This window comes from Rhea pennata, chromosome 6 (assembly GCF_028389875.1).
Source record: "Rhea pennata isolate bPtePen1 chromosome 6, bPtePen1.pri, whole genome shotgun sequence".
Classification (NCBI taxonomy): Eukaryota; Metazoa; Chordata; class Aves; order Rheiformes; family Rheidae; genus Rhea; species Rhea pennata.
The window spans coordinates 17,421,436-17,446,157 of NC_084668.1; the positions used below are offsets into that span (position 1 = coordinate 17,421,436).

Below are 24,722 nucleotides of genomic sequence, written 5' to 3' on the forward strand. Positions count from 1 at the left end.
ATCTACTCTCCTACACCCCTCTCTCCCCACCCTGCCCCCCCCCCCGGCCCTGTACATGGAGCCAGACACCTGGCTCCCTTGCTTGTGGCTTCTTGCTGCCCCCTCCTCCCCCCATTCACGAGTCCCCCTCTTGTTCCATGGAGAGGCAGGATGGGGATCTCTGCCTGGGGAAGGGCACTGGGACAGCTAGAGAAAGCCTCCAGGAGTTCAAGGAAGTCCTGAAATTCATGTAGTAAGATAGGAGTTGAAGTCCCGTACCCCCATCCTCCCACAGAAGGGAAAGAGCACCCCCTTCCCCAAAGAGCAGGGTGGGTAAGATCCAGTTAAGTGAAATAATTTATATAATTAAAAGACATTTTCATACAAAACCCCAGACTCAGCCCCCAAATAGCAAGGGTAGAGTGGGGCAGGCTGAAAAATTACAAAGCACCCGCTGGAGAAGGGGGAAAGAGCCCCCACTTCCCCTGTCCCGCTGTACATAAGCCACCCAGCAGAGCCAGGCTACTGGCCCCCCATGCCAGTCTCCCCACCCCGGACCTAGCGATCTGGGCGCTGGACGCAGAACACTTTGGCTTGGTGGTCGCCGGAGGTCGTCACCACGATGGAGGCATCCCTGGGGGGAAGATGGGGCTTAGAAATTGGGTCTGGGGCCGTAGCTGCCCCTTGCAAGCCCTACACATACCCCTGCCCCAGTTCTTCTCCAACTACACCTAGAACTGTCCAACTGTCAGTATAGTCTTTCTCTACCCCCCCGCCCCGGCCCCACCAGCACCCAAGCTCCCAGGGGCACCCAAAGAGAAAGCTTATGATTTGAGGTCCCTATGCCATGGACCCCCACAACTCATAGCTCCCCTTTCCAGCAGCCTTGGCAAAGGAGATGGGGGAGCCTGGAGGTCCCTGCTTACTTGTTGACGGCAAAGTCGAGGATCTCGGCTGAGTGCCCTCGGTACTCGCTGATCATCTTCCCTGAGCGGGCGTCCCAGAGCCGCACGGCCCCATCCAGGCTGCAGGTGTACACCACAGCCGAGCTCTCCTCCCACAGCAACTGCACGATCCCCGACTGGGGCACGGGAAGGGAGCAGGGAGAGCATGAGGGACCCTCAGCGCAGTCCCAGCTACCCTCACAGGGCCGCCTGGGGCACCTGCTCTGTGTCGGGGCTGTCGCTGCCTCCAGGGAACAGCAAGAGCAGCCCAAGGGGCTGAGAGAGAAGCACAAAACAGGGAACTAGTCCCAGACCAGCTAGGAAAGCCCCTGGTCTCCAAGGGAGGCACCAGTGGGGCCAAGCTGAGGGCCTGGGGCCTGCAAAGTTCTCCTGTAGGCTTAGAAACCCCCAGCCTGGGGGAAAGTGACTAAGGCAGTACCTCGTGTTGGCATTTATGTCTCAAACTCTGCGTGGAGAGGTCATAGATAGCCAGCGTGCCATCCAGGTAGCCCACAGCGGCCAGCGGCATCCTGCAGAGGGTGGAAACAGGTGTTAGGGTGGGCTTGAAGGAAGCAGGGATGAAAAACGTGTGAAAGGTGAAGCCTGAGGCTACAGCACATTAAGATGAAGAAGAACCTGGTGCCTAGAACAGATGAACAGGGCTGGAGCCATGAAACACCCCAGTAAGGATACCAATAGGACATCCAGAGCTGCAACTGGCCTAAGGTTCACAAGGGACAAGACAAGATCCTGCTAGGAAAGATCCCCAACAGCCATGTCCAGCAGGTGTCCCATCCAAACTGCAATGTTAGAGCTAGCCCTGAGAGCCCCAAGTGATATGGTGAGGAGTCAACGGTCACTGCTCCTTGTCCTCCATGTCACGCACAGGTTAACCCAGCCAGGCCCAGGGTATAGACGTCTGGTGCAGGGGAGCATGAGAATGAGAAAAGTGCTGGAGGGGAGTACAAGGGACTAAAATTACATCTGATTATAGTAAGTATCCTCCATGTAAGGTCTGGCACTGTGTTTTGGTGCACTGATTTCCTACAGGGAGAGCCTGGGAGACGAGTAGTTAAAGCTGGTTCAGGACAGAGTCTCCCCAGCTCCTCGAGGGTACCCAGAGAGGGACTGGGAAGCTGCCTGCCTCAGCAGCACAGCCCTCCTGGGGAGGTCTCCCTGTCACCCAGTGTATGTGAGGGGGGGGAACATGATCTCCGCTGAATGAGGAGCCATCACCCCCTCTCCGTGCCACATGCCCCTGTTTCCCCCACACTCACACGTTACAGAAGCCCAGCGACTCCACAGAATTGGACTCGGCCTCCTCACCCTCGCCGGCTGGGGATTTGGGGGCGATGCTCTCCATCTTGAACACGCACACCACCTGAGGGCAGGCAGATTGGTTCCCAAGGGCAGAGGAGGGGTCTCCCCCGTCTCACAGGGAGACCCTGTCCTTTCTCAGGATCAAACCTACAACCCCACGCTACTGAGGCCCAACCTTAAAGCCTCTGCCCCTCACAGCAAGGCACAGAGGTAGCTTTTAGCCTAGGAGCTTGCAAGGGAGCCCAGCTGTAAGGACTACCCACAACTGAGTGCCCTGCCCAAGTCCTGTCAGTAACCCCCAGCAGGGAGAAAGGGGGGTTGTGCTGGCCAAAAGCGCCTCCTTCTGGTCGCCCTTGGCCACTGCAGGCTTGCTCTTGGCTGGCAAAGCCACAGCCGCCCTGCCCTGCCATGCCCCAGAAGCCTGGGAAAGGGGCCTCAAAGGCAGGGTTCCCCCCTTCCCTTGTCCCCCAGAGCCTCTTAATCTGGTCCAAGGTGGGCACAGACTCACCTTGCCCGTGGCAGAATTGATCAGTTTGGCGTGACAGTCCACAGAGCCTGTCATGATCAAACTGCCATCCTGGTTGCTGGCCACACACGTCAAGGGGTCCTGGTGGCCGTCCTGGCCTGCAGAGAGGTGAGCAGGGGCAGTGTGAGCTCTACGTAAGCTCCCAAGAAGACCCAATGTGCCCTGAAACCCATGTACACCCTCCTGCAGCATCCCTGCTGCCCCTATGGTGCCCAGCACCCCTGTGGCAGGGACCAGCCGCCCAAGGGCAGAGTTGTAGCTCAGCAAGGAAATCCAGCCGGTACACCCAGTGCCAGGCCTCCTTCAACAGCCCCCAGCCTCATAACGTGCCACCTCTTCCCCTGGGCAGACATTAGAGCCCACCAGAAGGGGCCATTCCCTGACTAGGAAGCACCTCCCAGATATTAACCCCTTTTCCTACCTTTCAGGACATGCAGTGAGGTTCCCTGCTTCAGGTCCCAGATGCGCATTGTCCCATCTTCATATCCCACCACTGCTCTCTTCCCTGGATGAGACAGAACTGGCAGCTAGAGCCAGAGCCTCCCTCACCCCTCTACCTCCTGCTCAGCCCAGACTGGACAGAGCCAGGTACCCCTGGCTCTGCAGAAACAGGGTGGCACGTGATTCCAGCAGGATCTGCAAGGATCATAGCCAGAGCCAGTGACACTGCCCTCCCCATACAGCCTCTGTGCCTCACCATCAGGCAGGATTCTGCCACATGTGGCTGGGCACGCAGGGCCCTGGAAGGTTTTGCAGTCTCCACTGGGAATCTTCCACATCCAGGAGTTGCCATCGGCTGTGCCCGCCAGAAGGACATGGGCTTGAGGATGCCACTCCATCCACTGTGCAGAGAGAGAGAGAGAGAGGCAGTGTCACAGGGTGGCCCTGGGCTTAGAGAACCCCAGAGAATGGATCAAACTCCCTCTTGTCCTGCCCTGGGCACGAGTGCAGCTATACAAGACCCCAGACCTGAACACACTCTCATTAGCTTTGCCCTCAACTTGGGCCTGCCCTGCTGTGTGCCCAAGCCCTCTTGGTGTTACTGTAAAGGGAAAAAGCCTTAAAATGCGAGTTTGAGGGGTCTGAACCAGCCTTGCTTGGAGCAGCGAGAAGGAGCTCTAAGGACTACATGCTCACACTGCACTGAGCAGTGCCAAGATCTCCAGTGATGACTTTGCTGGATGATGGGTTCAACATCATAGGCCAACATCCATCTCAGCCACCCAGTGGAGAGCAGAAGGAAGAGGAATTAGACCTGGGTCCCAAATGACAGCCCCATAAGAACCTGGGGTTCAGTTGCTCACCTCCAAGTCCCCCACTTCAAAGGACCATACTTCTTCCTTGGTATCCACCCGCCACACTTTGATGAGCCCAGACATGTCACCCGTGGCCACAAACACAGAGTCGTGACTGAAGCCAGCACAGGTGACTGAGTCCTTGTGTCCTAGAAATGGCAGGAAGCAGAAACTATTTAATTACCAAATGCATCTATGGAAGATGATCAGGAGCTCAGCTCCGCCAGAGCACTGGGTGGTAGGAGAGCATGTCTCGAGAGATGCTGCTGGGAAGGGACACGCCATAATTTGGCCCCCATCATTTCCTCCAGTGCAGAGGATGCTCTGGCCAGAGCACCTCACCTGAGCATTCAAACAGGAGCTCTCCATCACTCAGGCGCCACACGAAGGCCTTGTCATCCTCCCCACCTGTCACCGCCAGTGTGTTGGTCTTGGGGTCGAGGCCCACGCAGAAAACAGAAGCTATACAAAGAGCAGAAAGTGGCTACATGGCTCAGACACTTCTCATGCCCCATCAGACATTGCCAAAGGATCCAAAACACACTACCAGATCTAACGAGATGCCTCCAGCTGGATTAAAAACCCAAACACTGGGAATCCATTCTTCCTACTGGGTAGCAATTTGGACCCTGCCAGAGCAGTGCAGGAGGTCTGCTGACCTCAATACTAGCTATTAAAATCATGCTATGAAGCCCTAAGGCCTAACTAGCGCCTAGAGCAGAAACTCTGTTCCTGATGAGGAGCATCCCCAAGACTTCCACAAGAAACTTCACTACAACAGTGTAAGGAAGAAAAGAGCAAAGCTGAAAGCACCCAGCTCTGAATCAGGATAACTGGCCCAAAAACAGCAGACAGACAGCAGGCTGGCAAGACCCTGCCTGCACTCCCTTCACTGTGGAGAAGGGGGACGGAAGCAGGTCCCAGAGGGTAGCACCCCCCAGACAATCACCTCAGCAGAGCCCCGCTGCCCACCCAGGCCCACCACTCACCTGAGTGCAGGGAGAACGTGACCTCGCTGTCGTCCTGCGCCTCCATGCTGTCCTCTACCCCTTCATCGTCTTCCGTCTCCCAAGCCTCGGCATCAGGCTCATCTGCCCCCTCGTCGTCAAAGTCCACGTCCTCCATCTCGTCTGCCAGGTCATCTGCAGAGAGTTAAGGTCAGCGCCTGGCTTGCAGCCTGTGCCAAAGCCAGGCCAGCTCAGCCCAAACAGAGCAAACAGTCGTGGGCAAGGCCTGCGGGTGCTCCTGGGGCAGCCAGGGCAAGCTGCGAGGAACAGAGGGGCTTAACCCAACTCCGGGACCAGCTCTGAGGGCAGAGAGGGCTTCGGGCAGAGGCAGCAGCCGCGGCAGACGGGCCGCCGCCCCGGGCCCGCTGCGGCTCCAGGGGAGGCCCCACGGGCAGGCCCGGGCCCGGCGCCCCCAGGGGGAGGCCGCGAGCCCCCCGCAGGGCTGGTGCCGGCGCCTCGGCCCGCGGGCGCCTCGTCTCACCCGGCCCGGGCGGGCCCAGCTCCACCACCTCGATGATCTCCTCGTCGCCGTGGAAGTCCAGCGCGCCGGGCTCCTCTGCGGGCTCCATGCCGACCTGCCCGCGCACCCGACCCTGCTGCCTCCGCGTCCACCGCTCTCCGAGCCTCAGCCAATCCCCGCCCAAACGGCCTTCCTCCGCCAGCCAATCCCCACCCGCTTCCTCACCCGGACCCCGCCCCTCCCTGCCTGTCCTCTAGCAGGGTAGTCTGACGCAGTCCCGCGCGGGGCACTGTGGGAGCTGTAGTTTATCGCGCCCTCCCGGGCAGGGCTGCCTCCCGGCAGCCGCCGCGCGGTGGACTACAACTCCCGACACGCAGCGGCAGAGCTGGCACGCGGGACACGCCGGGAAACGGGCCGGGTGTGCGATGGCGGCGGCGCTCGGCGGACTGCGCGGTAACGGGAGGCGAGGGGCGCCGGCGGCGGCGGGGGCGACCCTCCCCCTCGCGACCCTCCCCCCCCCCGCATCGGCCCGCTCTCGCAGCCCCCGAGACCCTTAACCACCACCACCACCCCCAGCCCAGGGAAAGCCCCGCCCCCTCGGCCTTGGCCCCGCCCCCCAGAGCCCCGCTTCCTCGAGGAAGGGGTCGGCCACGCCCCCTCCGGCTTCGCCCCCCCCCCCGCGGCTCTGGGACTCCGCCCCTGCAGCCCCTCCCCGCCGTGGCCACGCCCCCTCCCCGCCGTGGCCACGCCCCCTCCCCAGGCGCCCCCTCCCGGGGTGGGGGGCAGGGTGGGGGTCCCGGGCTCGGGGGGCGCCAGGGCAGCCCCCCGGGACGCCGTGCCCACGGCCCGCTCCGCCTGACCCCCCTCTCTCCCGCCAGGCCTGGCGGCGGCGGCGGGGCGCAGGGCCGGCGGGGCCCCCCCGGGGGCCCGGCTCCTCCGGCAGAGCTGCCGGCGGCCTGCGGACCCGCGGGCCGGCGCGGAGCGCGGCGGGCAGCTCCCCGAGGGGGTGGAGTACATCCCCACGCGCAAGGGCAAGAACCCCATGAAGATGGTGGGGGTGGCCTGGTGAGTGGCGGCGGCGGCGGTGGGGCCACTTTCCCCTGGGAGGGCGGCGCAGCCCTGGGACAGGGGACGGCAGGTCGCCATCTGTGGAGGGCCTCAAGGCTGGGCCGTCCCACGGCTGCCCCAGTCTGGTGCTGGTGATCCGGGGACCCCAGAGGCCCTTTTCCATCCCCACTGTGGTGGCTGTGGCCATTCTGTGGGGCTGTGGCTTGGGACTGGGGTCCCTGGGGGTGCTCAGGGCTGCAGCACTGAGTGGGGTGGGTGTCTGTCCCATCTCGGGGTGGTTCAGGCCCGTTGTGTCCCTGCCAACGCTCTCCATCTCCTGCCTGCTGGCTGTCCCTCAGGGCCATCGGGTTACCCTCTGGCATCGTGCTCTTCCTCCTGGCCAAGCAGCAAGTGGACAAAAACCGGCTGGAGCAGCTCAAGATCCGCCGGAAGATGATGGGATCTAATGAGGGCGAGTATGAAACAGAGCGATACAAGAGGGCAGTCAGGGGGGCATAGCCGGGCTGCCCCGTCAGAGCTGGACACCACAGCAGGGACAGGCTGTGACCCTGAAAGGACTGTCCAGGGAGATGCCTGCCGCACTGGGTGTGTGGCCCTCGGGCCTGCTCTCCCCTCTCCAGCACGTGTGGCAGTTGTGGGGCTGGATGGGGGCAAATAAACCTCTCCCTTGGGGCAAGGTGACTGAAACAGCCCTGTGCCACTATCATCACTCCCTCTGCACGCGGGCCGCAGGCTTTGCCTGCTCCTATCTCCTCTCCCACGGGAGTATTTGCCAGCTCTCTAGACTGCCCTATGGCTTTGCTCCCTCACGGACACCTTTTATAGGGTGCGCACAGCTGAGGAGCCCAGCCCTGCCTGTGGGGGCAGGAGGGAAAGGCAGCTGGGAGGCCACGGCCTGGAACAGTTTGGCCTTGGCTTTATCGCTACAAGACAAAGTTTGTGCTGCTGTGAGCTGCTGCCCCCGCTGACGTGGCTCAGAGCTTTCTAGGGGAGTTGCTGCTTGCTCACCTCCTCCTGGTGCCTACTCAGCCCTGTCTGATACCCCACAGCCCTGCTGAGAAAGCTGAGCCTTTCGGCCAAGGCCTTTTGGGAACCGCAGCTCCTCCCAGCCTTGCAGAGACCTGGGAACACAATGTAGTGGGCAGGCCTTGGCATCCTGGATGGGCTCACCACACAAAGCAGACTCAGGCTGTTTGGAAAATTAAAGTGTTTTATTTAGCAAGTGCGACTTTGGCCACATCCGAGGGCCAGGCGAGCTGTTCCCGTGGCTGTGAGTCCTCTGTAACACAAGCCCTGTACAGATGTCCCCAACCTCATAGGTCCTGGCTGCCTCCTGGCCAGAGCAGGCACTGCCACAGCCTGGGGCCGGGGTGGCACGGCTGTGCCAAGGGGCTGAGCAAGCCATGGGGCAGCCACAGAACAGCTGCGCTTAAGGCACTAAGTGAATGAAACTGGATCAGGCCTGCACATCTCTGCCAAAAGGCAGGGCCCAGCATTTTCCCTGGGAGCCGGGGGCAAGACAGCAGCTGGGTCTTGCCTGCCGATGCTTCCAGCCCCTCCGGCGGCGGCAGGGGAGGCGCCACGCCAGGCGGGCACGTCACGGCGGCACAGCTGACCTTGCGCGAGCCAAAGCTGTTCAGCGCGTAGCAGCGCCCAGCAGCACTGCCGCCACACCGGCGCGTCCTCGGGGAACAGGCGCTGAGGCTTGGAGCCGCCTTAATGCTGGCGGCTGGCTCCCCTGCCAGCACCCAGGCTCTGGAAGCTGGCGGGGATCAAGGGAAGCCCTTTCCTTAGCAGCCTACAAGCACGGGTGCTGAAGCGTTAGGAATAATCTGGGACCAGGCTGAGAGCCGGTAACTGGCCGTATAGTGCGCACACAGCCCCCGGTTTTGCTGCGTACTTACAAGCTTAGGAAGCACCCCCTTCGCTGGGAGTCCTTGCCCTCGTGCCAGGCCCTGACTTCTGCCTTGCCTTCCAACTGCGCACCAAGCACAGGCAGAACAAGCCCATGGATCAGGTCGTGGCAGGCCTGCCCAGAGCGGTGCCTTCCGCCTTTACTGTGATCGCAGGGGCTCTGACACTGAGCACGGCCCCTTGTCCTGGACACCAGCCCTGGTCTAAGCGACAGAGGGGCCTGGGGACAGTCACTTGCGGGGCACAGAGCTGGTCTGCAGCAGCAGGAGGGCTGCAGGGCCTGGCAGAGGGGCCACAGACACCACCAGGACCAGAACGGCTGGTGGGTACTGGCTGGGGCTGGTGGGAGCCCAGTGACGCTGGCCCAGCTCAACCACGTGCTGCCCTGCCGGGCTCCTGGGGCAAGAACGAGATGGGAGAGCAGCAGCTTTGTGGAGGAGAGGAAGGAAAGCAGAGGTTGGTGAGGAGGAGAGAGGGCCCGGTGCAGGCTGGGGCTAGTCCCGGCCCACGATCTGCAATATGAAGGTGAAGATATACACAATGTCGGTGTAGATGGTCAGGGCGCCGAAGACGTACTCCTCTGGGCTCAGCGAGTTCTTCCTGTTCCCCAGCACCAGCTGGGTGTCGTAGGCTAGGAACTGAGAAGGACAAGGCGAGAGTCAGAGAGAGATACTGGGGGTGCTTGGAGGTCTCTGCCCCCGACTGTTCGGGGAGCACAGCCCCCAGCACTGCTCCCGGACCCCCTCGCACGCCCCACAGAGGGACCCGGCTCAGGAGGGAGAGCGCCTGAGCTGTCAACTCACCAGGGTGAAGGCGATGGCCCCGATGGCCGCGTACAGCATGTGGAGCCAGGGGACCTGCGGGCGGGAGGACGACGACGGTGAGCGGGAGAGCGCCAAGCAGAGCCCTGCCACAGCCCCGGGGCCGGCACGTGGGGCTCTGCCCGCGCCCTGTTCGCCCGGCGCCGCCTTGCCGCCGCCCCTCCCTGCGGAAAAGCTGCCTGCGCGCCCGGCCGTGCGCGTTCCTGCGGCCAGTGCCGCACCCTGCTTCCCGGCACCGTGCCCAGACAGGGGGGTCCACCCCCGACTTGCTCCCAGCCCCACCCCTGCCGTCCCCGGGCAGAGCTGCCAAGCGTTACAGCCGGGGGGGGGGGGGTCCGGCTGCTTGCCCAGACAAGCAAGAGAGATGGTGGCACTCCACAGCGTGTGTCATCCCCCCCCCCCAACTCACATATTTGAAGGAGAGGACGATGGCCGTGACGATCCCCGTGACCATGACCACGATGCCCAGCACGCAGAAGAGCCCGGGACACGACGTAAAATCAACCTGCCGGCAGGGCAGACGTGTCACGGGAGAGCTCACGCTGCGGGGACAGCAGCGTCCCCAGTGACCCAGCGCCAAACACCCGCCCCCCGCTGTCCCCTGCACGGGTCGGGGGGCCTTCACAGCCTGCCCCCGCGAGCGGGACCCAGCCCCACCTCACCTTGGTCTGGAAGCAGAAGACGGTGACAATGATGGCCACGATGGCAGTGATGAGCATAGCGATGAGGACAGCGTTGGTCCTGTACGTGCTGCGGGCAGGGAGGGCACCAGTCGGCCCACGTTTCGGGGGAGCCAGGGAAGGAGTCCCCCTGCCCAGAGGGCATTTACACCCCCCCCCCGGCCATACCACGGCCCCTGGGCTATGATCCTGTGGAAGGACCCTGCTGACCCAGGGGTCCTGGAGACTGGGCGGGGGGGGCACCCAGGGGCCTGGCAGCCCCCCGTCCGAGCCAGCCCCACGGGCGGCTGGGACAGACTCCGGGCGCTGAAGGCGAACGCCAGCCCCTATCTCTGCGTCTCTGCCCGGGGCCCGCACCCCTCCCGAGGGGCCCGGGGGCCCCGCCGAGTACCTGGCGATCGTCCCCGTCATGAACCCCATGGCCAGTGTCTGCAGGAGAGAGGAGAAAGGGTCCGTCAGCAACGAGACCGGCAGCCGTGGGGGCAGGTTTACCCTCGGGGCACGTGGGTCTGTGCTGCCCCCTCAACAGGGACCGCCGTCCGTCCACGGGGTCGCTCCCCGCCGCCCCCGCTCCGTCCCCACGTGACCTCCCTGCTGCCACCCCACATGCCGGCTGGCTCCCACCCCTCCTCCTGGGGGCCACGGCCCCATGGGGCGAGGGGGCAGCCGAGGCAGCGCTGGGGCAGGGCCAGGCCCCGCCGCCGGCCCCACTGCCGGCCCCGGGCCCGCTCGGCCACTCACGAAGATGCTCAGCAGGATGATGTTCCAGGGGAAGCGTCTCCTGGGGACGAAACCGGAGAAGAGAGGTGAGGTGGGGACAGCGTCTGTGTCCCCAGGTCGTCGTCCCGTCTCCCCTGGGGACGGCCCCAGGCAGGGGCCCCCACATCCCCATTTAAGGGGTGGCACCCAAAGCCAGGATACCCCCCTCCCCCCCCAAAAAAGGGTCCCAGACCCCCGCGACTCACCGGGGGCCCTGGCAGCAGGCCAGCACCAGGTAGGTTACCAGGAACACGGCACTGCAGAGTGAGAGACGAAGGGCTCAGCTCCGGGCCCCCCGGCTGGGGGGAGCACGCCGCCAGGACAGGCGCGGCCCCCCCCCCGCCCCTCTTCGGTGCCCTGGGGGCACGGGGGGCGAGGCCCCATACTCACTACGAGGCGTAGTAGATAGCGACGTTCCTCTGGACGAAGGAGCGGACGGGGGAGCTGGGGGACGGGAGGGACGAGCGTGAGAGGCCCCCGCGAGCGCGACCCCCCGGCGCACGGCTTTGCCGCCGGCCCACCTCTCCCAGCCCCCCGGGGTGCGCGTCCGTCCACCCCCCCCGTCCCGTCCCGTCCCGTCCCGCGCGTCGCAGCCCCACTCACACGAAGGTGAACACGGCGATGATCCCCACCGTCACCAGGAGCTGCAGGGAGATGATGGCGTAGACCTGCGAGAGACGGAGGGGTCGGCACCGGCCGCGGTGCCGCAGCGGGGCCCCCCCGGCCAGCACCCACTCGGCCGACCGACCCGGGGGGGCGCGGGGGGGGGGGACACCCCTGCCCAGCACTCGCCTTGCGGATGAAGGTGTGCCGGACCTTCCTGTCGTCCCAGCCGCCCGCCTGGAAAGGGGAGCCGTCCCCCACGCCGCCGCCATCGCCGTCGCCGTAGCCGTAGCCGTCACCTGCGGGGAGGGGAGACCTCAGCGCAGCCCCCCCCCCTCCACCCCCCGAGCGCCTCCGCTTCCCGCGCCCGCCCCCCTCCCCAAATCCAAGCTCCCTGGCTTACCAAAGCGCATGGGCACGGTGGGCTTGGGCACCCCCGGGTGGGCATAGCCCCCCGCCGCGGGGTACGCCCCCGGCTGGGGGTACCCCATACCATAGGGGGGGGGCTGGGGGTAGGCCCCCGGGGGCGGCGGGTACAGGGGGTTCTTGTCGTCGTACGGAGGGGGCGCGCTGGGCTGCGACATGCTGCCTCCGGGCACCTGCAGGAGCAGAAGGGACGGGGCGGCAGCCCGCTCAGCACCCGGCAGGATCAACCCCAGGCACCCGCAGCGGCTCCCCAGCCGGGGCAGGACACGGCCCCGTCACCGCCCTCGGCCCCGGGGCCGCCCGCGTGCCACCGCCCCGAGTCCCCGGGGGCCGCGTCAGACGCCGGCCACGGCCACGCGCTGACTCAAGCCGCAGCAAGGACGTCGCCTCTCTGGCCCGCCTCGGCCCCGCCACCGCCGGGCACCCCGGAGCTCGGACCCCTCCCGGGCCACCAGCCCCCGGGGCCGCGCGGCTTCGACCCGCGCCGCCCCCCGGGAGCGTCGGGGTGGCCGTGGCAGAGGCCGAAGGGGGCACTGGGCCGCGGGCTCCCCGCCGGTGGGGACGGGAACCCGGGGCCCGACGACAGCCACACTGCCCCCCCTCACCCCCTGCCCCACGCTTTGGGGGCCACCCCCACCTCCCGCAGCCGGGGCCACCCGGGGGGGCTCTGGGGCACAGGCTGCCCTGGCGGACAAGCGTCGCCTGCCACCTCCCCGGCAGGCCGACACGTCCCTCGGGGCGGGGGGACCCGCCGGGGCTGAGCACCCCCAGCCCCGCTCCGAGGGGCCGCCCCCACCCCCCCCCCCGCAGCCACCAGCCTGCCCCTGCGCGGGCCCCGGGACAGGGCTGCTCGGGGAGGAGGAGAAGGAGGAGGAGGAGGAGGAGGAGGAGGAGAAAAGCAGGGAAGCAGGAGCTCGGAGCGCAGGAAAACAACGGCGCTGCCAGGAGCCGGCGCCAGGGCCTCTGCCCCTCCTGCCCCCCTCAGCAGCGCCACCCCCGCCTGCTCTGCTGGACCCCCCCCCGCAGGAGCCGGGGTCCCTTCTCACCCCTCCCTGCTCCCGGTGCCCCCCCCCCCGCCCCGGCACAAGCGCTGGCACCACCCAGGGTGGGACAAGACCAGACGCTTCGCCGTCCCTCCGCCAGCGTTTCCGGGCAGCTCGGCACCGGGCCCAGCAAAGCGGCTCGGTCCGTCCGTCCGTCCGTCCATGCGGGTCGCGGGGCCCCACGGCGAGCCCCGCTCCGGCGCAGAGGGCCGGCCGCCCGTCCCGGCACCCTCTGGCCATCGCGCTGACCGCGCTGCCAAAAATAACCGGGCCAGGTGGGGACCCCGCGGCCCTGCGGTTTCGTTTTCACCGCTCAGACGCTTCCCAGAAAGCCGTCGGTGCCCCCCCCCGCCTCCACCCCCCAACCCGGCGGCACCCGGGACGCAGGGAGGGGGGGACGCTGGGCCCTGGGGCGCCCCGTTCGAGCCGGCAGTGCCGCCCGGGGACCCCCGTCCTTGAAGCTGCGATGATTAAAACCAGACAATCAAAACCAAGTACGGGCTTAAAAAATAAGGGCTTGTCCCAGGCAAAACGTACACAGCCGGTTCCCGGCTGCTGAGGACAGGGGCCCAGGCGTCCGGTGGAAGCAGCGCAGATCCTGCCAGCTCCACGGCGCTGGGTCCCCTCCAGCGCCCATGGCCAGCACCAGGAGGGCTCGGTGCCCCACAACCGGTGTCAAGGGGACACTGAGGCCCGGCCGCCCTGTCCCCCCTCCCTCCCCCCCCGGGGCAGAGGCTGAGGAACCAGCCCAACGGGTCCCCCCGGCCGCCGCACCCGGGGAGGAGCACCCAGCGCCGCCGCGGATCCCTACCGACACGCACACCCCGCGAACCGCATCCTCACCCCCCTCTGCCCCCTAACCTCTCCAGCCCCTCTCCCTCACCCCCCACCTGCCCAGCCCCAGCCCCTGCTACCAGCCCTGCGGGGACCCTGGGGTGCCAAGGACCACCTTGGGGGGGGGGCAGGGCTTGGGGACAGGGCTCCTCCAGGGTCCCCTACGCAAAGCTGCCCTAGAAATAATCCACCTTCTCAGGAGTGCCAGGGACTCCCAGCAGCCTGGCTCAGCACAGCTCGGCACGGCCCAGCTCAGTACAGCCTGGCACAGCCTGGCACGGCTTGGCCCAGCACAGCTCCGTACTGCACAGCTGGGCCTGGCTCAGGCTCGGGGGTCAGTGGGGCTGGGACAGCACGGCTGGGCTCGCTGCCCCCATCCAGCCGCCCTCCCCCATGCAGCTCACACCAGGCACGAGTTTGCTGGTTCTCAGCATGGCACAATGTGCCTCAGTTTCCCCCACTGTCCCACAGGGACAACCGCAGCGCCACGGGGTCCAGAAAGCAGCAGCAGCCCTACTGCAGCCCCCAGCTCACGGGGGAGCCCCCCTCCCCCGGCCAGGGTCCGTGCGCAGGACCCCGCTCTGCCCTTCCGCTGCCTCCTGCCACGGCAGGCAGGCTCTGCCCGGCCGGACTTCGCCCCAGCCAGCTGGGTCCACGGGCTCCCCCGCAACCCGTTTCCAGCCAGCCAGCACCGCCGAGGGGGATCCCGCGCCCAGGGCGAGGGGTGGCGCGTTTCCCCACGCAGAGCCACCCAGCGGCCCTGGGGACAAGGAGCTGGGGGGACACGGGGACAGCCCCCAGCCCAGCCCCCCAAGCACCCCCCCCATTCGCTCCAGCAGATTCAGAGGAGGGTGGCAGGATGGTGCTGAACTTCATGGGTGCAAATGCCATGGGGCACAGCCTGTCTCCGCGGCTCGGGAACTGGACCCCCCCCCATCCCCAGACTCGGTGCCTGCCACCCCCCCCCCCCCCGGGACATTCGGTCTGGTACAACGACCCACGGCCTGTCACTCCCCTCCCCGGATTGGAAGGATCGAGGGGGTGACCAAGGGGGGAAGAGGGGGAATGGCGGGGAGCCAGGCTAGGAGGAACTGGGGGGGAGAGACTGGGGGGGGATTTCAAGGGTCTGAGGGAAATCAGGATAGGTAGCAGGGGAAGGATCGGGGGGATCCGGGTTGGGTTAGTGGGGTGGGTTGGGGAATAGGCTGGGCACTGGGGGACAGGGAAGGATTGGGAGGGATCCAGGTTGGGTTAGTGGGGTGGGTTGGGGGGCAGGCTGGGCACTGGGGGACAGGGAAGGACTGGGAGGGATCCGGGTTGGGTTAGTGGGGGGGTTGGAGGGCAGGCTGAGCACTGGGAGACAGGGAAGGATTGGGAGGGATCTGGGTTGGGTTGGGGGGAGGGTTGGGGGGCAGGCTGAGCACTGGGGGACAGGGAAGGACTGGGAGGGATCCGGGTTGGGTTAGTAGGGGGCAGGCTGGGCACTGGCGAGCAGGGAAGGATCGGGGGGATCTGGGTTGGGTTGGGGGGCGGGCTGGGGGGCAGGCTGGTCTGGAATCGGTGGGGCAGGCAGGGGGGAGGAATCTGGCCCTAGTCCTGGGGGCCCCCCCGGCGCCCCACCACCTCTTGGTCCCCCCTCACTGCGGGAGAACCCGCGGGGAAAGCGGCGCGGGGGCGGGAGGGCCGGGCCGGGCCGGGCCGAGCCGAGTCGCCCTACCTTGCTGCGCGCCGCTCCGCCGGGCTGGGGCCGCTCCGTCGGGCGGCGCCGCTCCGCCGTGGCGGGCGGGCCGGACGGGGCGGGCGGAGGCGCTGCTGCCCCCCCGCGCCCGGCCCCGGCGCGCCCGGCCCGCGACGTCCCCCCCCTCCGCCCCCCGCGCCCGCTCCGCCCTACTGCGCCGGGGGCGGGGGGGGGGGGGCGCGCTGGGGGGGGGGGAACCGGGTGGGGGGGGGGAACCTGGTGGGGGGGCGCGCTGGGGGGGGCTCGGTGCCTCTCACCGCCTGCGCTCGGGGCCGTGGGGCCGTCGGCGACGTCTCGGGGCCCTGCGGGGCCTCTCCGGGGGCTCGAGGCGGCCTCCGCGCCTGCCTCCGCCAGCTCCCGCCGCGGCGCTTGGGGCCTCTCTGCGCTCAGACCGCGAAGTGTCTGATCCCTCCTGGGGTTTTCGTTTGTTTGTTTGTTTGTTTTTTCTTTCTCAGCTTCTCGAGAGCCGCCGAGACGCTTTGCCGGGCTGCCTGCGCGGCCGGGCTCCCCGCGGTCCCCTCGGGGGGCGGGGGGGGGTACCCCCGAGGCACCAGGTCTTGCCCCCCGCCCCCCCCCCGCAGGGATGTTGCCCCTTCGGCTCCGCGATGGCTCCAAAGCGCGGGCAAAGCGGGCCGCAGCCTCCCGCCGCGCCGCCCCAGCGCCCCGCCAGGTGCCCACGGCCTAGGGGGGCTCCCGCCCCGTCCCCCCTTGCTGCCACCCCCAAGGAGTGACGTCAGTTTGGGGGGTCCTCCCTGCCCCAGCGAGTGATGCCAGCTCGGGGGACCCCCTTCCCCGCCAAGGGATTCGGCCGTGACGTAACTGGGGGGGACCCCCTTCGCGGAGCAGCGACGTCAGCGCGGGGATCCCCCTTCCTCCCGCAGTGACGTAGTCTGCCGGGGAGGGGGAGGAATCCCCGTCCTCCCGGCGGTGACGCAGCCCGGGGCCCCCTCCCTTGCCGAAGCGCTGGGGCGACGAGAGCAGGAGGCGGCGGGAGCGGCGGGGGGGCGGGGCGGGGGCGGAGTCTCGGCCGCTCCCTATTGGCGGGCGCCGTGGCGCGGCGTTAGGGGGCGGGGCCAGGGGGCGGAATGGGCACAGAGCGCCCGAGGGGGCGGGGCCAGGGGCGGGGCCAGAGAGCGGAATGGGCACAGAGCGCCCGAGGGGGCGGGGCCAGGGGCGGGGCCAGGGGCGGGGCCTGAGAGCGGAATGGGCACAGAGCGCCCGAGGGGGCGGGGCCGGGGGCGGGGCCGGACGCGGCTCCCGCAGCATGGCGGGGCCAGGCTACCGGGCGGCGCTGCGGGCGGTGGCGGCGGCTGGTGCCTGTGGGCTGGGCGCCGCCTCGCTCCTCCGCTGCCCGGCCCTGCGCCGCCTCGCCCGCCGCGCCGCCGCCGCGCTCATGGCCCTCGCCGGCCCGCTGCTGTTCCGCGTGGGGTGAGTGCCCGCCGGCGGGGGGGGGCGCGGCAGAGGCGCGGGGGGTATCCGCGGGTGGCCCGGCTGGGGGGGGCACACTTCGCCGCCGCCGTGGGCCGCCCCCTGGGCGGTGTCACCCGTGGGACGAGCCCCCGTCGCCGCCACAGTGGGCGGTGGCGGCGTGTCCCGCTCCCGCCACGCTGCGGGGCTCTGCCCCAGCGGCGGGACCCCCGTCGGGGGCGGCCCGGCACCCCGTGCACCCCGTGGAGAAGGCCCCGTGCAGAGGCCGGCTCGCAGGAGGCGCCCTCGGGGCCCGGGGCCGCCGGCCGGGCCCTCTTGGCCTTGCCAGGGTGCCCTGGGGCTCGGTGCCCGCCGGTCCGGCGGGTGCACGGCTGGCTTTGTGGGGTGGATGGCATCTTCCCTGGAAGCTGGTTCGCAACGGATTGGCGACAGCCTGCCGAGAAATCACTGCAAGCAGCGACACAGGGAGATCGTGTGGGAAAGAGGGATGGACTGAAACCACTCCAGCGTGGAGCTGCGAAGGGCCTGGGGAGAGCATCAGGGTGAGGGGAAGATGCAGGCGATGGCTGGGGGGGCGGAGGGGGTACAGCTGTGGGTCTGAGCTCTGCTGCCGGCAGCCGGGGCAGACGCTGAGGTCGGATGGGCAGGGCGAAGAGGAGATGCAGGAGCAGATCCCTTTGGTGTGCAGAGCTGTGGTTGATGATGGTTCTTGCGGGCTTTCCCTCTTTGTAAGGGAAGCGGTGGGGTGGGAGAGGCCGCCGTGGAGGTTCAAGCAACCGCTCGCTACCCCAGGGCAGCTCTCCCAGGGAGCAAAGCTGCTCTCCCAAGGAGCTGCCAGTCCTGCACCCCATTCCCGGGGGTCCTGGGCTCCCCTTGTCCAGGCCACCTGCAGCTCTGGGAGATGTCTTCTCCAGTGGAATCCGCCCTTAATGTGGTCTTCTTTGGGCTCTGGGAAGATGTAGGGCTCTTTTTAAAGACAAAGTGGTGGTGTCTTGGCTGCTCTGTTAGAGCTGCGGTGTGAGGTCGTTGTGTCTCGTATCAGCCCCTGCTAAGGAGGATCTCATCTCCTGGAGGGAAGAAGGACTTTCCTGTCTCTCCTCCACTCCGAGAGAGCCTTGGCCATGGCCCAGCACAGCTGTGCACAGGTGGTCTGAGCATCCTCTTCCCCAGTGCATCCCCCGCAGCTCCGTGGGACGCTTGGGGGGAGCCTGGGGAGGAGGCTCGCCTGCGCGGTGGGGCCGGCCAAGCTCATCTGTTGGTGCGTGGGTTCGTCGTGCTTCTATGCCGACACTGCGTCAGGCAGCACCCACCACCTCGCAGCCGGCGTGCTGGTTCGGGCATCCCACGCCAGCAGGATCTGAGCTGGGAGCTGGCGAGGAGCGTCCGAGCCGTCTGCGGGGAGCAGGAAAGCTGAAGTCATTGCTGGACCCGCTGGCTTCTCCCCTTTGTTCTGCCTCCAATTGAAGGAACAGCAAATCTTCCTCTGTTTGTACAGCGCCGGCCCGGAGCCACCCGCGGAGGAATTTGCACTTGGCAGCCCCCAGCCGTGGGGACAGGACACCCTGAGAGGGGCGGTTTGAACCCTGCCTCCTTCTATAACGCTCTTGCCCAAGGAGACCGGGGTCGGATCTGTGCGCGGCCCCCCCCCAGCACGTGCGGCCCGCCCAGGCCGGACAAAGAGAAGCTGTGTGAGCGCTTGCGGCCCGCGAGGCCGCGGCCGAGCTCCTCCGGGGTCGCGCTGGGAGCCTGCAGCAGGGCTGGGAAACCGGCCGCCGCCTCCGGCGTCCCAGCGCCGTGCCCATCGCCCCCGGCCGCTGGCCTTGCTGCGGAGGATTTCACGCTGTTCTCCCTGTTCTCCGGCGGCAAAGGTCGACTCGGCCTGGTTTTCAGGTCTAATTATTAACCCTTCGGTTGTGCCCCAGCCTCTCCTCTCCTGCCAGCAGCTCGCTCGGGACGTTGCCCTGCTCTCTGGGCGCAGGCTGCCAGCGCCGATCCCTTTGAACCAGGGGGCAGGCAGTGCTGGATGCGGCGTGCCGGCGGGATCCCGTGCTCTCTGCGCGGCCGGGTGAGCAGCCGCACCCTGGCTTTGGGCTCGCAGCCTCCCGCAGAGGCAGGGGAGACCTGGCTCTCGGCAGGATCCTTCCCACAACCTTCCCAGTGTGCTTGCAAAACCGGTGACCTAAAGCTGCAGGCAGAGGCAGAGGTTTCCCCTGTAATAGACCCTCTCTGCCGAATGCAAGACAGCTGCGTCCTGGGATCTGTGCTGGAGGATTTTGTGCATCTCTGGAGACGCCTTTTTTCCAAGGAGCTTTTCCAGCCAGATGAGGGGCTTGTGGGGTCTTGAGTGGAGAGGAAACAGCACAAGGTGCCTGAGCTGGCCACGCACCCATTGCTGGTGGACAGGGCAAGCATCAGGTAGGAGGGGATATGAGTCCTGCTGCAGCCCCAGAGCAGACAGTGGGGACAGAAATGGCCCCGAGGCCAGAGGGGCTGGTCCAGCCCCGTGCTTTTAGTCTCCTGTTCCTGCTTTCCCTACATGTGTCTGCCAGGGCCGCGTGACTCTGATGCGCTTTCCTTCCGTGGCCAGAGGACAGTGGCCTGTGGAGTACTTAATGATCCAGGGAGATCTTCTTGGCCTGGGAATGGGGCAGAGAGAGAACCAGAAGCAAGCCAGGTCTTTGTGTGCCCTTCTTGGAGTGGGTTGGTACATCATGGTGCCTCACCCCTGCCCTCATCTTCCTCCTGAGCCCTGAAGCGCTGCTGTATAAAGCAGGGTGGGGAGCAAGCCACTGGCTGGTATCCGTACATGTTGAACCTCCATGTGAAGCAGACCTCTGGGGCATTTCTCGCTTCCCTTTCCTTCAGCCTGTTCTGCTTTCTGTCCTCTCCATCACTAAGCAAAGCCAGCCTGGGAAGCAGCTTGCACTTCCCTCTTTACCAGGAGCCAGCGGCTGTTGCACCCAGAGGCAAGCCTCTCGGTGTAGGGTCAGCCTAGGCCGTGGGGGGGGGACAACGGAGCTGGAGATGCTCAGCAGCCACGACCCAAAGTGGACGTCACCTTTGGGGCGGGCTGAGACCCTTCTTGCCGCTGGCTCTGGACCCGCGCTTCCCCTCGCTCCAGGGTGCCAGCCTGTTCTTCCCCTCGCTCTGGAGTGCCGTCTGTCCCACCAGGGACAGAAGGACAGAGGATCCCCACCACACAACGTGGTGAGGGGCAGGGGCTGGCACAGCCCCCTGCAGCGATGCCCCCAGGTCCTCTGCCGCTGGGAGCAGCTTGGGGCTGGCGTATTGATCTTCCCCCTGTGACACCTGCCCACGAAGGTGGTGCAGGCCGGGGAGGGCAACCTGCCTGGCAATCCGATTCCTCCCTCCATGCGGATCTGGAGCAGGCGGTGGGCAGGGCCTGGGGGGAAACTGCCTTGAGAAAGGGACCCCATCTCCCCCCGGCGATGCCCCAGGGCTGAGAGTAGCCTCCTTCCCCAAACGGGTTGGCCATGTGGTGTGCACGTGTCTCCATGTGCCAAAGATGTGACAACCCGCTCGGGTCATGGGGTGGACATGTGGGGTGGCTGCACCCGGGCCTGGGGCTGGGAGGAATGCAGGAGCCCAGGCACGGCCTCTGCCGCCTCTCTGCAGCAAGCTGTGGCGTGGGGCCAAGCCGGAGGCGAGTGCTGCCACCCCGGGCAAGCTGCAGGTGGGACCAGGGATACGGTGGGTTTGCAGAGTCAGAGGACAAGTGCGTGAGTTGGGTGGGGTGGGGAAGGCTGCGCTGTTACTCCCCCACCGCTTTCCCCTGGGCTATCAGCCTACCAGCTTGCTCGTTGTACTGGGAGCCAGAAGGGTGGGGGTGGAACGAGAAGAGAGCCTGGCGGTGCCAGTGCAGTCACGGCTGCAGCGGGTACGAGGGAGGCAGCTGAGCCGCCCGCATGCCTGGGCTCCTGGCTGCTCGCTGCCCTCTCTAACCCTTCGTGCCTCAGTTTCCCCCCAGGCTGGGAGGCTGTGGAGGAGGCACGGGGCTCTGGATTGCCCGTTGCTTGACCGCGTTGCTCCCTTCTCTGAGCACTAGACAGATCTGCAAAAGCCGTGTGTCCCCCTCCCCCCCCCCGCCCCGTGCCGCCTCCCCGGGTGGCTTTGGGAAGCTTGGCCGGCTGCCCGGGGTCCCGGCGGTGGCGGTGGGAGTCGGGCTTCACGCCGTGCGTCCGCAGCTCGCTGCGCTGCACGCAGGCAGCCTCCCCGCTCCCGATAACCCGGGAACACCCTGTCCCCGATAACACCCCCCCGCCGCCCCCCGTGCACATGTTGCTCCTGATAACCCGGCATCCGGCAGCCGGAGCATCTCGCTGCGAGCCCGGCTCCGCTGCTCGCAGACACCTCGCCCGCGGCGCCGACCCCTCCAGCCCTCACCGAGCTTCGCCTCCCCGCCTTGCGCCTGCGCAGCGGCGCCGGCCGGCTCCCCTCCATCCTCCCGTGGTGTGCGTGTGTGTGGGGGGGGGGGTCCCGAGGTTGCACCCCGCCACGAGCAGGGGGGCGGGGGGTGCGCGGCCGCCGGGCTCACCCTGTCACCCGCTGCAGGTACAGCCTGTACGCCCACACCCGCCTGGGCTACCTCTTCTACAAGCGGCAGGTGAAGAAGGCCCGCGAGCGGTACCCGCACGGCCACTCCGTGTCCCGGCCCGTGGGCTTCGGCGGTGAGTCGGCGCCGGGGCCCCACGTACCTTCCCCCCCCCCCCCGGGCCTGCCTGGAGCGGGGCCCGTCCCGCATGTCCTTGCTCCCCATCACCTGGGTTCGGCACCTGGGTGTGGGGTGGAGGGCGGTTTGGGGTGCTGGGGTGCCGTGGCTGAGTCGCCCGACGCACGTTTTACAGAATTTGCTTTAAATTTGGGGGTGAGGTGTCTGGCTTTGCCCCCCTGGGCGGGGGGAGGGGGGCTGCAGGGAGGTGGTGCCCTGATGCTTTTCTGCCTGTCCGTTCCCCAGCGGTGAAAATCCTGCCCATCCCTGTGCTCTCCAACAACTACAGCTACCTGGTCATCGACACGGGCTCTGGCCGAGCGGCTGTCGTGGACCCCTCCGACCCACTGGCCGTGCAGGTGAGACCCCCCCCCCAAGATGGAGCCACCCTCTGTCCCCTGGGGAGGGAGGTGGCATTGGCTGGCGGGGAGGAGACCAGCCCCGCTGCACGAATGGGGAGATCCATGGATGGCCAGAATTTGGGGAGGTGGAGAGGGGCTACATGGCTGGTCCCTGTGGGTACATCCCTGTCTTGTCATTTGCCCCCCTGTTTGACTGTTGCTGTTTTGGGGAGCAGGAGGGTAAATCTGTCCCTAATCTGTAGCCCTCGGTGCCTGTAGCATCCTCGCGGTGGGGCAAGGTGAGGGGGGATCTCGGGGGCGGCAGGGCTGCCACATCTGGCGCTGCAGGCAAGCGGCCAGGGGAGGGCTGGAGCGGGGATTAGGGGGCAGACGGGTGCCGGGAGCCTGTCGTCGCCCCCTCCGTCCCTCTGCCCCTGCCCGCAGGCTGCCATTGAAGAAGAGGGGGTGCTGCTGGAGGCCATACTCTGCACCCACAAGCACTGGTAAGGGGCCAGAAGCGGCCCTGGGGGGTTGGTGTCTGCCATGGGGTGACGTTGGGAGCCTGGGGGGCACCTTGGGGTGGGCCCAACAGCATTGCAGAGGGGAGGGTTGTGGTCCCCCCAGGCCACAGCCTGGTTCCTGGGGTGGGGGGGGAAATGTGGGGTCCCCCTCCTGCCCCCAATTCCCAGGACTCTGCAATTGCAGCCAGGGCTATTGGAGGGAATGACCCCCCCATACCTACCCCACACAGGGTGGGGATATTTGGGGGGGGACGCTTGGGGGTGCTGACTTGCCTGCCCGCAGGGACCACAGCGGGGGCAACGCGGCGCTCTGCCAGCAGCACGGCTCCTGCAAGGTGTACGGCAGCGCCCTCGACGCCGTTCCTGAGCTCACCAAGTAAGGCGGGGGCCCCGTGCTGCCCGGGCGCCCCAAAAAACTTGGGGGGGGGGGAACTTCAGCTCGACACACACCACTAGCTCTGGTCCACCCATCCCACCAATACTGCGTTGTCGTCCCGTCCCCCCCCCGCTCCCCACACCAGGGGGATCCCTTCTGTGGGCAGAGACCTGGCACCATCGTGACGGCAGTGTGCCGGGGAAGGGTGTCTGGGCATGCGGGTGCCCTGGGCGGGGGTGCAGGTGGGGGGGAGCGGCCCTGACGGCGCTCCCCCCCCCCACCCTGACCGCAGCCCGCTCACGGACAAGGAGAGGGTGAGCGTGGGCCGCCTGAGCTTCGAGGCGCTCGCGACGCCCGGCCACACCGCGGGCCACGTGGCGTACGTGCTGGACGCGGCGCCCTTCGGCGGGCCGCCCTGCCTCTTCTCCGGAGACCTGCTCTTCCTCGCCGGCTGCGGTGAGCGCGCCCCTGGCCCGGCGGAAGTGTTGGGTGGGGGGGAGTCCGCAGGGGACCCCCGGTGACGGGCAGGTGTGTGGGGGGGTCCAGGCAGGCTCTTCGAGGGCTCCCCCGAGACCATGCTCGCCTCCCTGGACGTGGCCGTGGGGCTGGGAGAGGACACGCTGCTGTGGCCCGGTGAGCATCCCTGGCATCGGGGCAGAGCCAGGGGGTGCCGGGGGGTGCACCCCTTGCATCCCCCAGCCCCCAGGCACCCTCACCCCCCCCGGGCTGATGGGTGCCCGGCCGCAGGCCACGAGTACGCGCTGGAGTGCCTCAGCTTCGCCAGCCTCCTGGAGCTGGACAACCCCGCGCTGGAGCGCAAGCTGCGGTGGGCGACCCAGCAGCGGCAGGAGAAGAGGAGCACGGTGAGGGGGGTTTCTTTGGGGGGGGGGGGGGAGCCCTGGCTGTGTCCCTCCTCCTGCCGTCCCCCCCATCCTTCCTCCTTGCACGTGCAGCACCTAGCGCAGCTCTGGGATGGGGGGTGCCGGCGGTGTGTGTGTGGGGGGGGCACGGCTTGCAATCGGGGGCTTCATGCCCGCCCCCCCCCGCCGCAGTGCCCCTCCACCATCGGGGAGGAGAAGACCTACAACCCCTTCCTGCGGACCCACCGCCGGGAGCTGCAGGAGGCCCTGGGGCTGACGCGCCGCGGCGGGGAGCCCAGAGACGCCTTTCGCGCCCGCGTCCTCAAGGAGGTGCGGAGGCGCAAGGACCTCTACAAAGCCACCTAGCCCCCCCTTCCTCCCCCCACCCCCGGCGGGGGCCCCGTGCTGCTCAGGCGTGGGGGGACCCCCCAGCCCCTCTGTTTTTTGCTGTGAATCTCCCTGCCGTGAAGCAGGGCTTGGTTGGTGTGCAGGGGGCGAAGGGGGCCCTGTGCCCCCCATGTGCCCTCCTTAGGTGACCCCCACCCCCCAAGCCTTGCCTTTGCTCCCAGCACCTGGGAGTCCCCAGAGGTCATTTATAGAAGCACTGGGACCCCCTTTTCTGGGGGTCTGTAGCCCCTGCCACAATGCTGGGCTGCAGGGACAGCACCAAGGGCTTTTCCTGTGCCTCCCCCCTCTCTGGTTTTCTGGGAGTCCCTCGTTCCCCCCCCCCAGCAATCAGGAACATGCCCCCCCCTTCGCTGGGGGTCCCCAGAGCTGTGTCTCTCCTTGGGGGGGGGGGGGCTCAAATGGACTCCAGCTGCCCCAGCAACGGGGGTGTCCCAATCTTGCCTCCAGGTAAGGAGTTTTTCCCTAAGGCCCCTGGGTCTTGGGGCTGGAGCCCCCCCGCCCTCATCCCCCTGGGTGGGTGCTCGGTGCTGCTGTGCTGGGTGCAGGGGGATAGCCACCCTTCCCCCCCCCCAATAAATGTCTGGATCTGATTTGTACCTGCCTGGCCCCCTCTGTGGCGGGGGGGCCGCCGGGGCTGCCTGC

General features: G+C 67.2%; 3 protein-coding genes across 12 annotated transcripts; 1 reads left to right on the forward strand and 2 right to left on the reverse strand.

Moving 5' to 3' along the window:
• Window positions 1-318: 318 nt before the first annotated feature.
• On the reverse strand, window positions 319-5,685 carry AAMP (angio associated migratory cell protein). The gene is made up of 11 exons (XM_062578769.1): window positions 5,553-5,685; window positions 5,054-5,206; window positions 4,407-4,526; window positions 4,074-4,213; window positions 3,467-3,611; window positions 3,191-3,274; window positions 2,752-2,867; window positions 2,201-2,304; window positions 1,363-1,453; window positions 906-1,060; window positions 319-613 (listed from the first exon to the last, which is right to left on the reverse strand). The coding sequence occupies exons 1-11, from the start codon at window positions 5,638-5,640 to the stop codon at window positions 538-540; spliced, it is 1,272 nt and encodes a 423-aa protein (XP_062434753.1). The 5' UTR covers window positions 5,641-5,685; the 3' UTR covers window positions 319-537.
• Window positions 5,686-7,791: 2,106 nt separating this feature from the next.
• On the reverse strand, window positions 7,792-15,763 carry TMBIM1 (transmembrane BAX inhibitor motif containing 1). Of its 2 annotated transcripts, none has more exons than XM_062579461.1 (12): window positions 15,675-15,763; window positions 11,780-11,975; window positions 11,566-11,675; window positions 11,377-11,441; window positions 11,164-11,217; window positions 10,980-11,030; window positions 10,756-10,795; window positions 10,406-10,443; window positions 9,997-10,084; window positions 9,744-9,839; window positions 9,317-9,370; window positions 7,792-9,151 (listed from the first exon to the last, which is right to left on the reverse strand). In XM_062579461.1, the coding sequence occupies exons 2-12, from the start codon at window positions 11,958-11,960 to the stop codon at window positions 9,008-9,010; spliced, it is 921 nt and encodes a 306-aa protein (XP_062435445.1). In that variant the 5' UTR covers window positions 11,961-11,975; window positions 15,675-15,763; the 3' UTR covers window positions 7,792-9,007. The 2 variants fall into 2 exon arrangements, with proteins under 2 accessions (XP_062435445.1, XP_062435446.1); XM_062579462.1 differs by lacking the exon at window positions 15,675-15,763 and adding an exon at window positions 15,397-15,466.
• Window positions 15,764-16,681: 918 nt separating this feature from the next.
• LOC134142402 (probable hydrolase PNKD) lies at window positions 16,682-24,670 on the forward strand. 9 transcript variants are annotated; one of them, XM_062579455.1, is made up of 11 exons: window positions 16,796-16,845; window positions 18,341-19,260; window positions 19,395-20,556; window positions 21,418-21,533; window positions 21,821-21,933; window positions 22,360-22,418; window positions 22,720-22,812; window positions 23,105-23,268; window positions 23,359-23,445; window positions 23,560-23,675; window positions 23,865-24,670. In XM_062579455.1, exons 3-11 carry the CDS (start codon window positions 20,393-20,395, stop codon window positions 24,036-24,038), a joined length of 1,086 nt encoding a protein of 361 aa, XP_062435439.1. In that variant the 5' UTR covers window positions 16,796-16,845; window positions 18,341-19,260; window positions 19,395-20,392; the 3' UTR covers window positions 24,039-24,670. The 9 variants fall into 9 exon arrangements, with proteins under 9 accessions (XP_062435437.1, XP_062435439.1, XP_062435438.1 ...); XM_062579454.1 differs by lacking the exon at window positions 16,796-16,845 and having other exon boundaries at window positions 18,114-18,910; window positions 19,090-19,260; XM_062579456.1 differs by lacking the exon at window positions 16,796-16,845 and having other exon boundaries at window positions 18,114-19,260; window positions 19,433-20,556.
• Window positions 24,671-24,722: the final 52 nt, after the last annotated feature.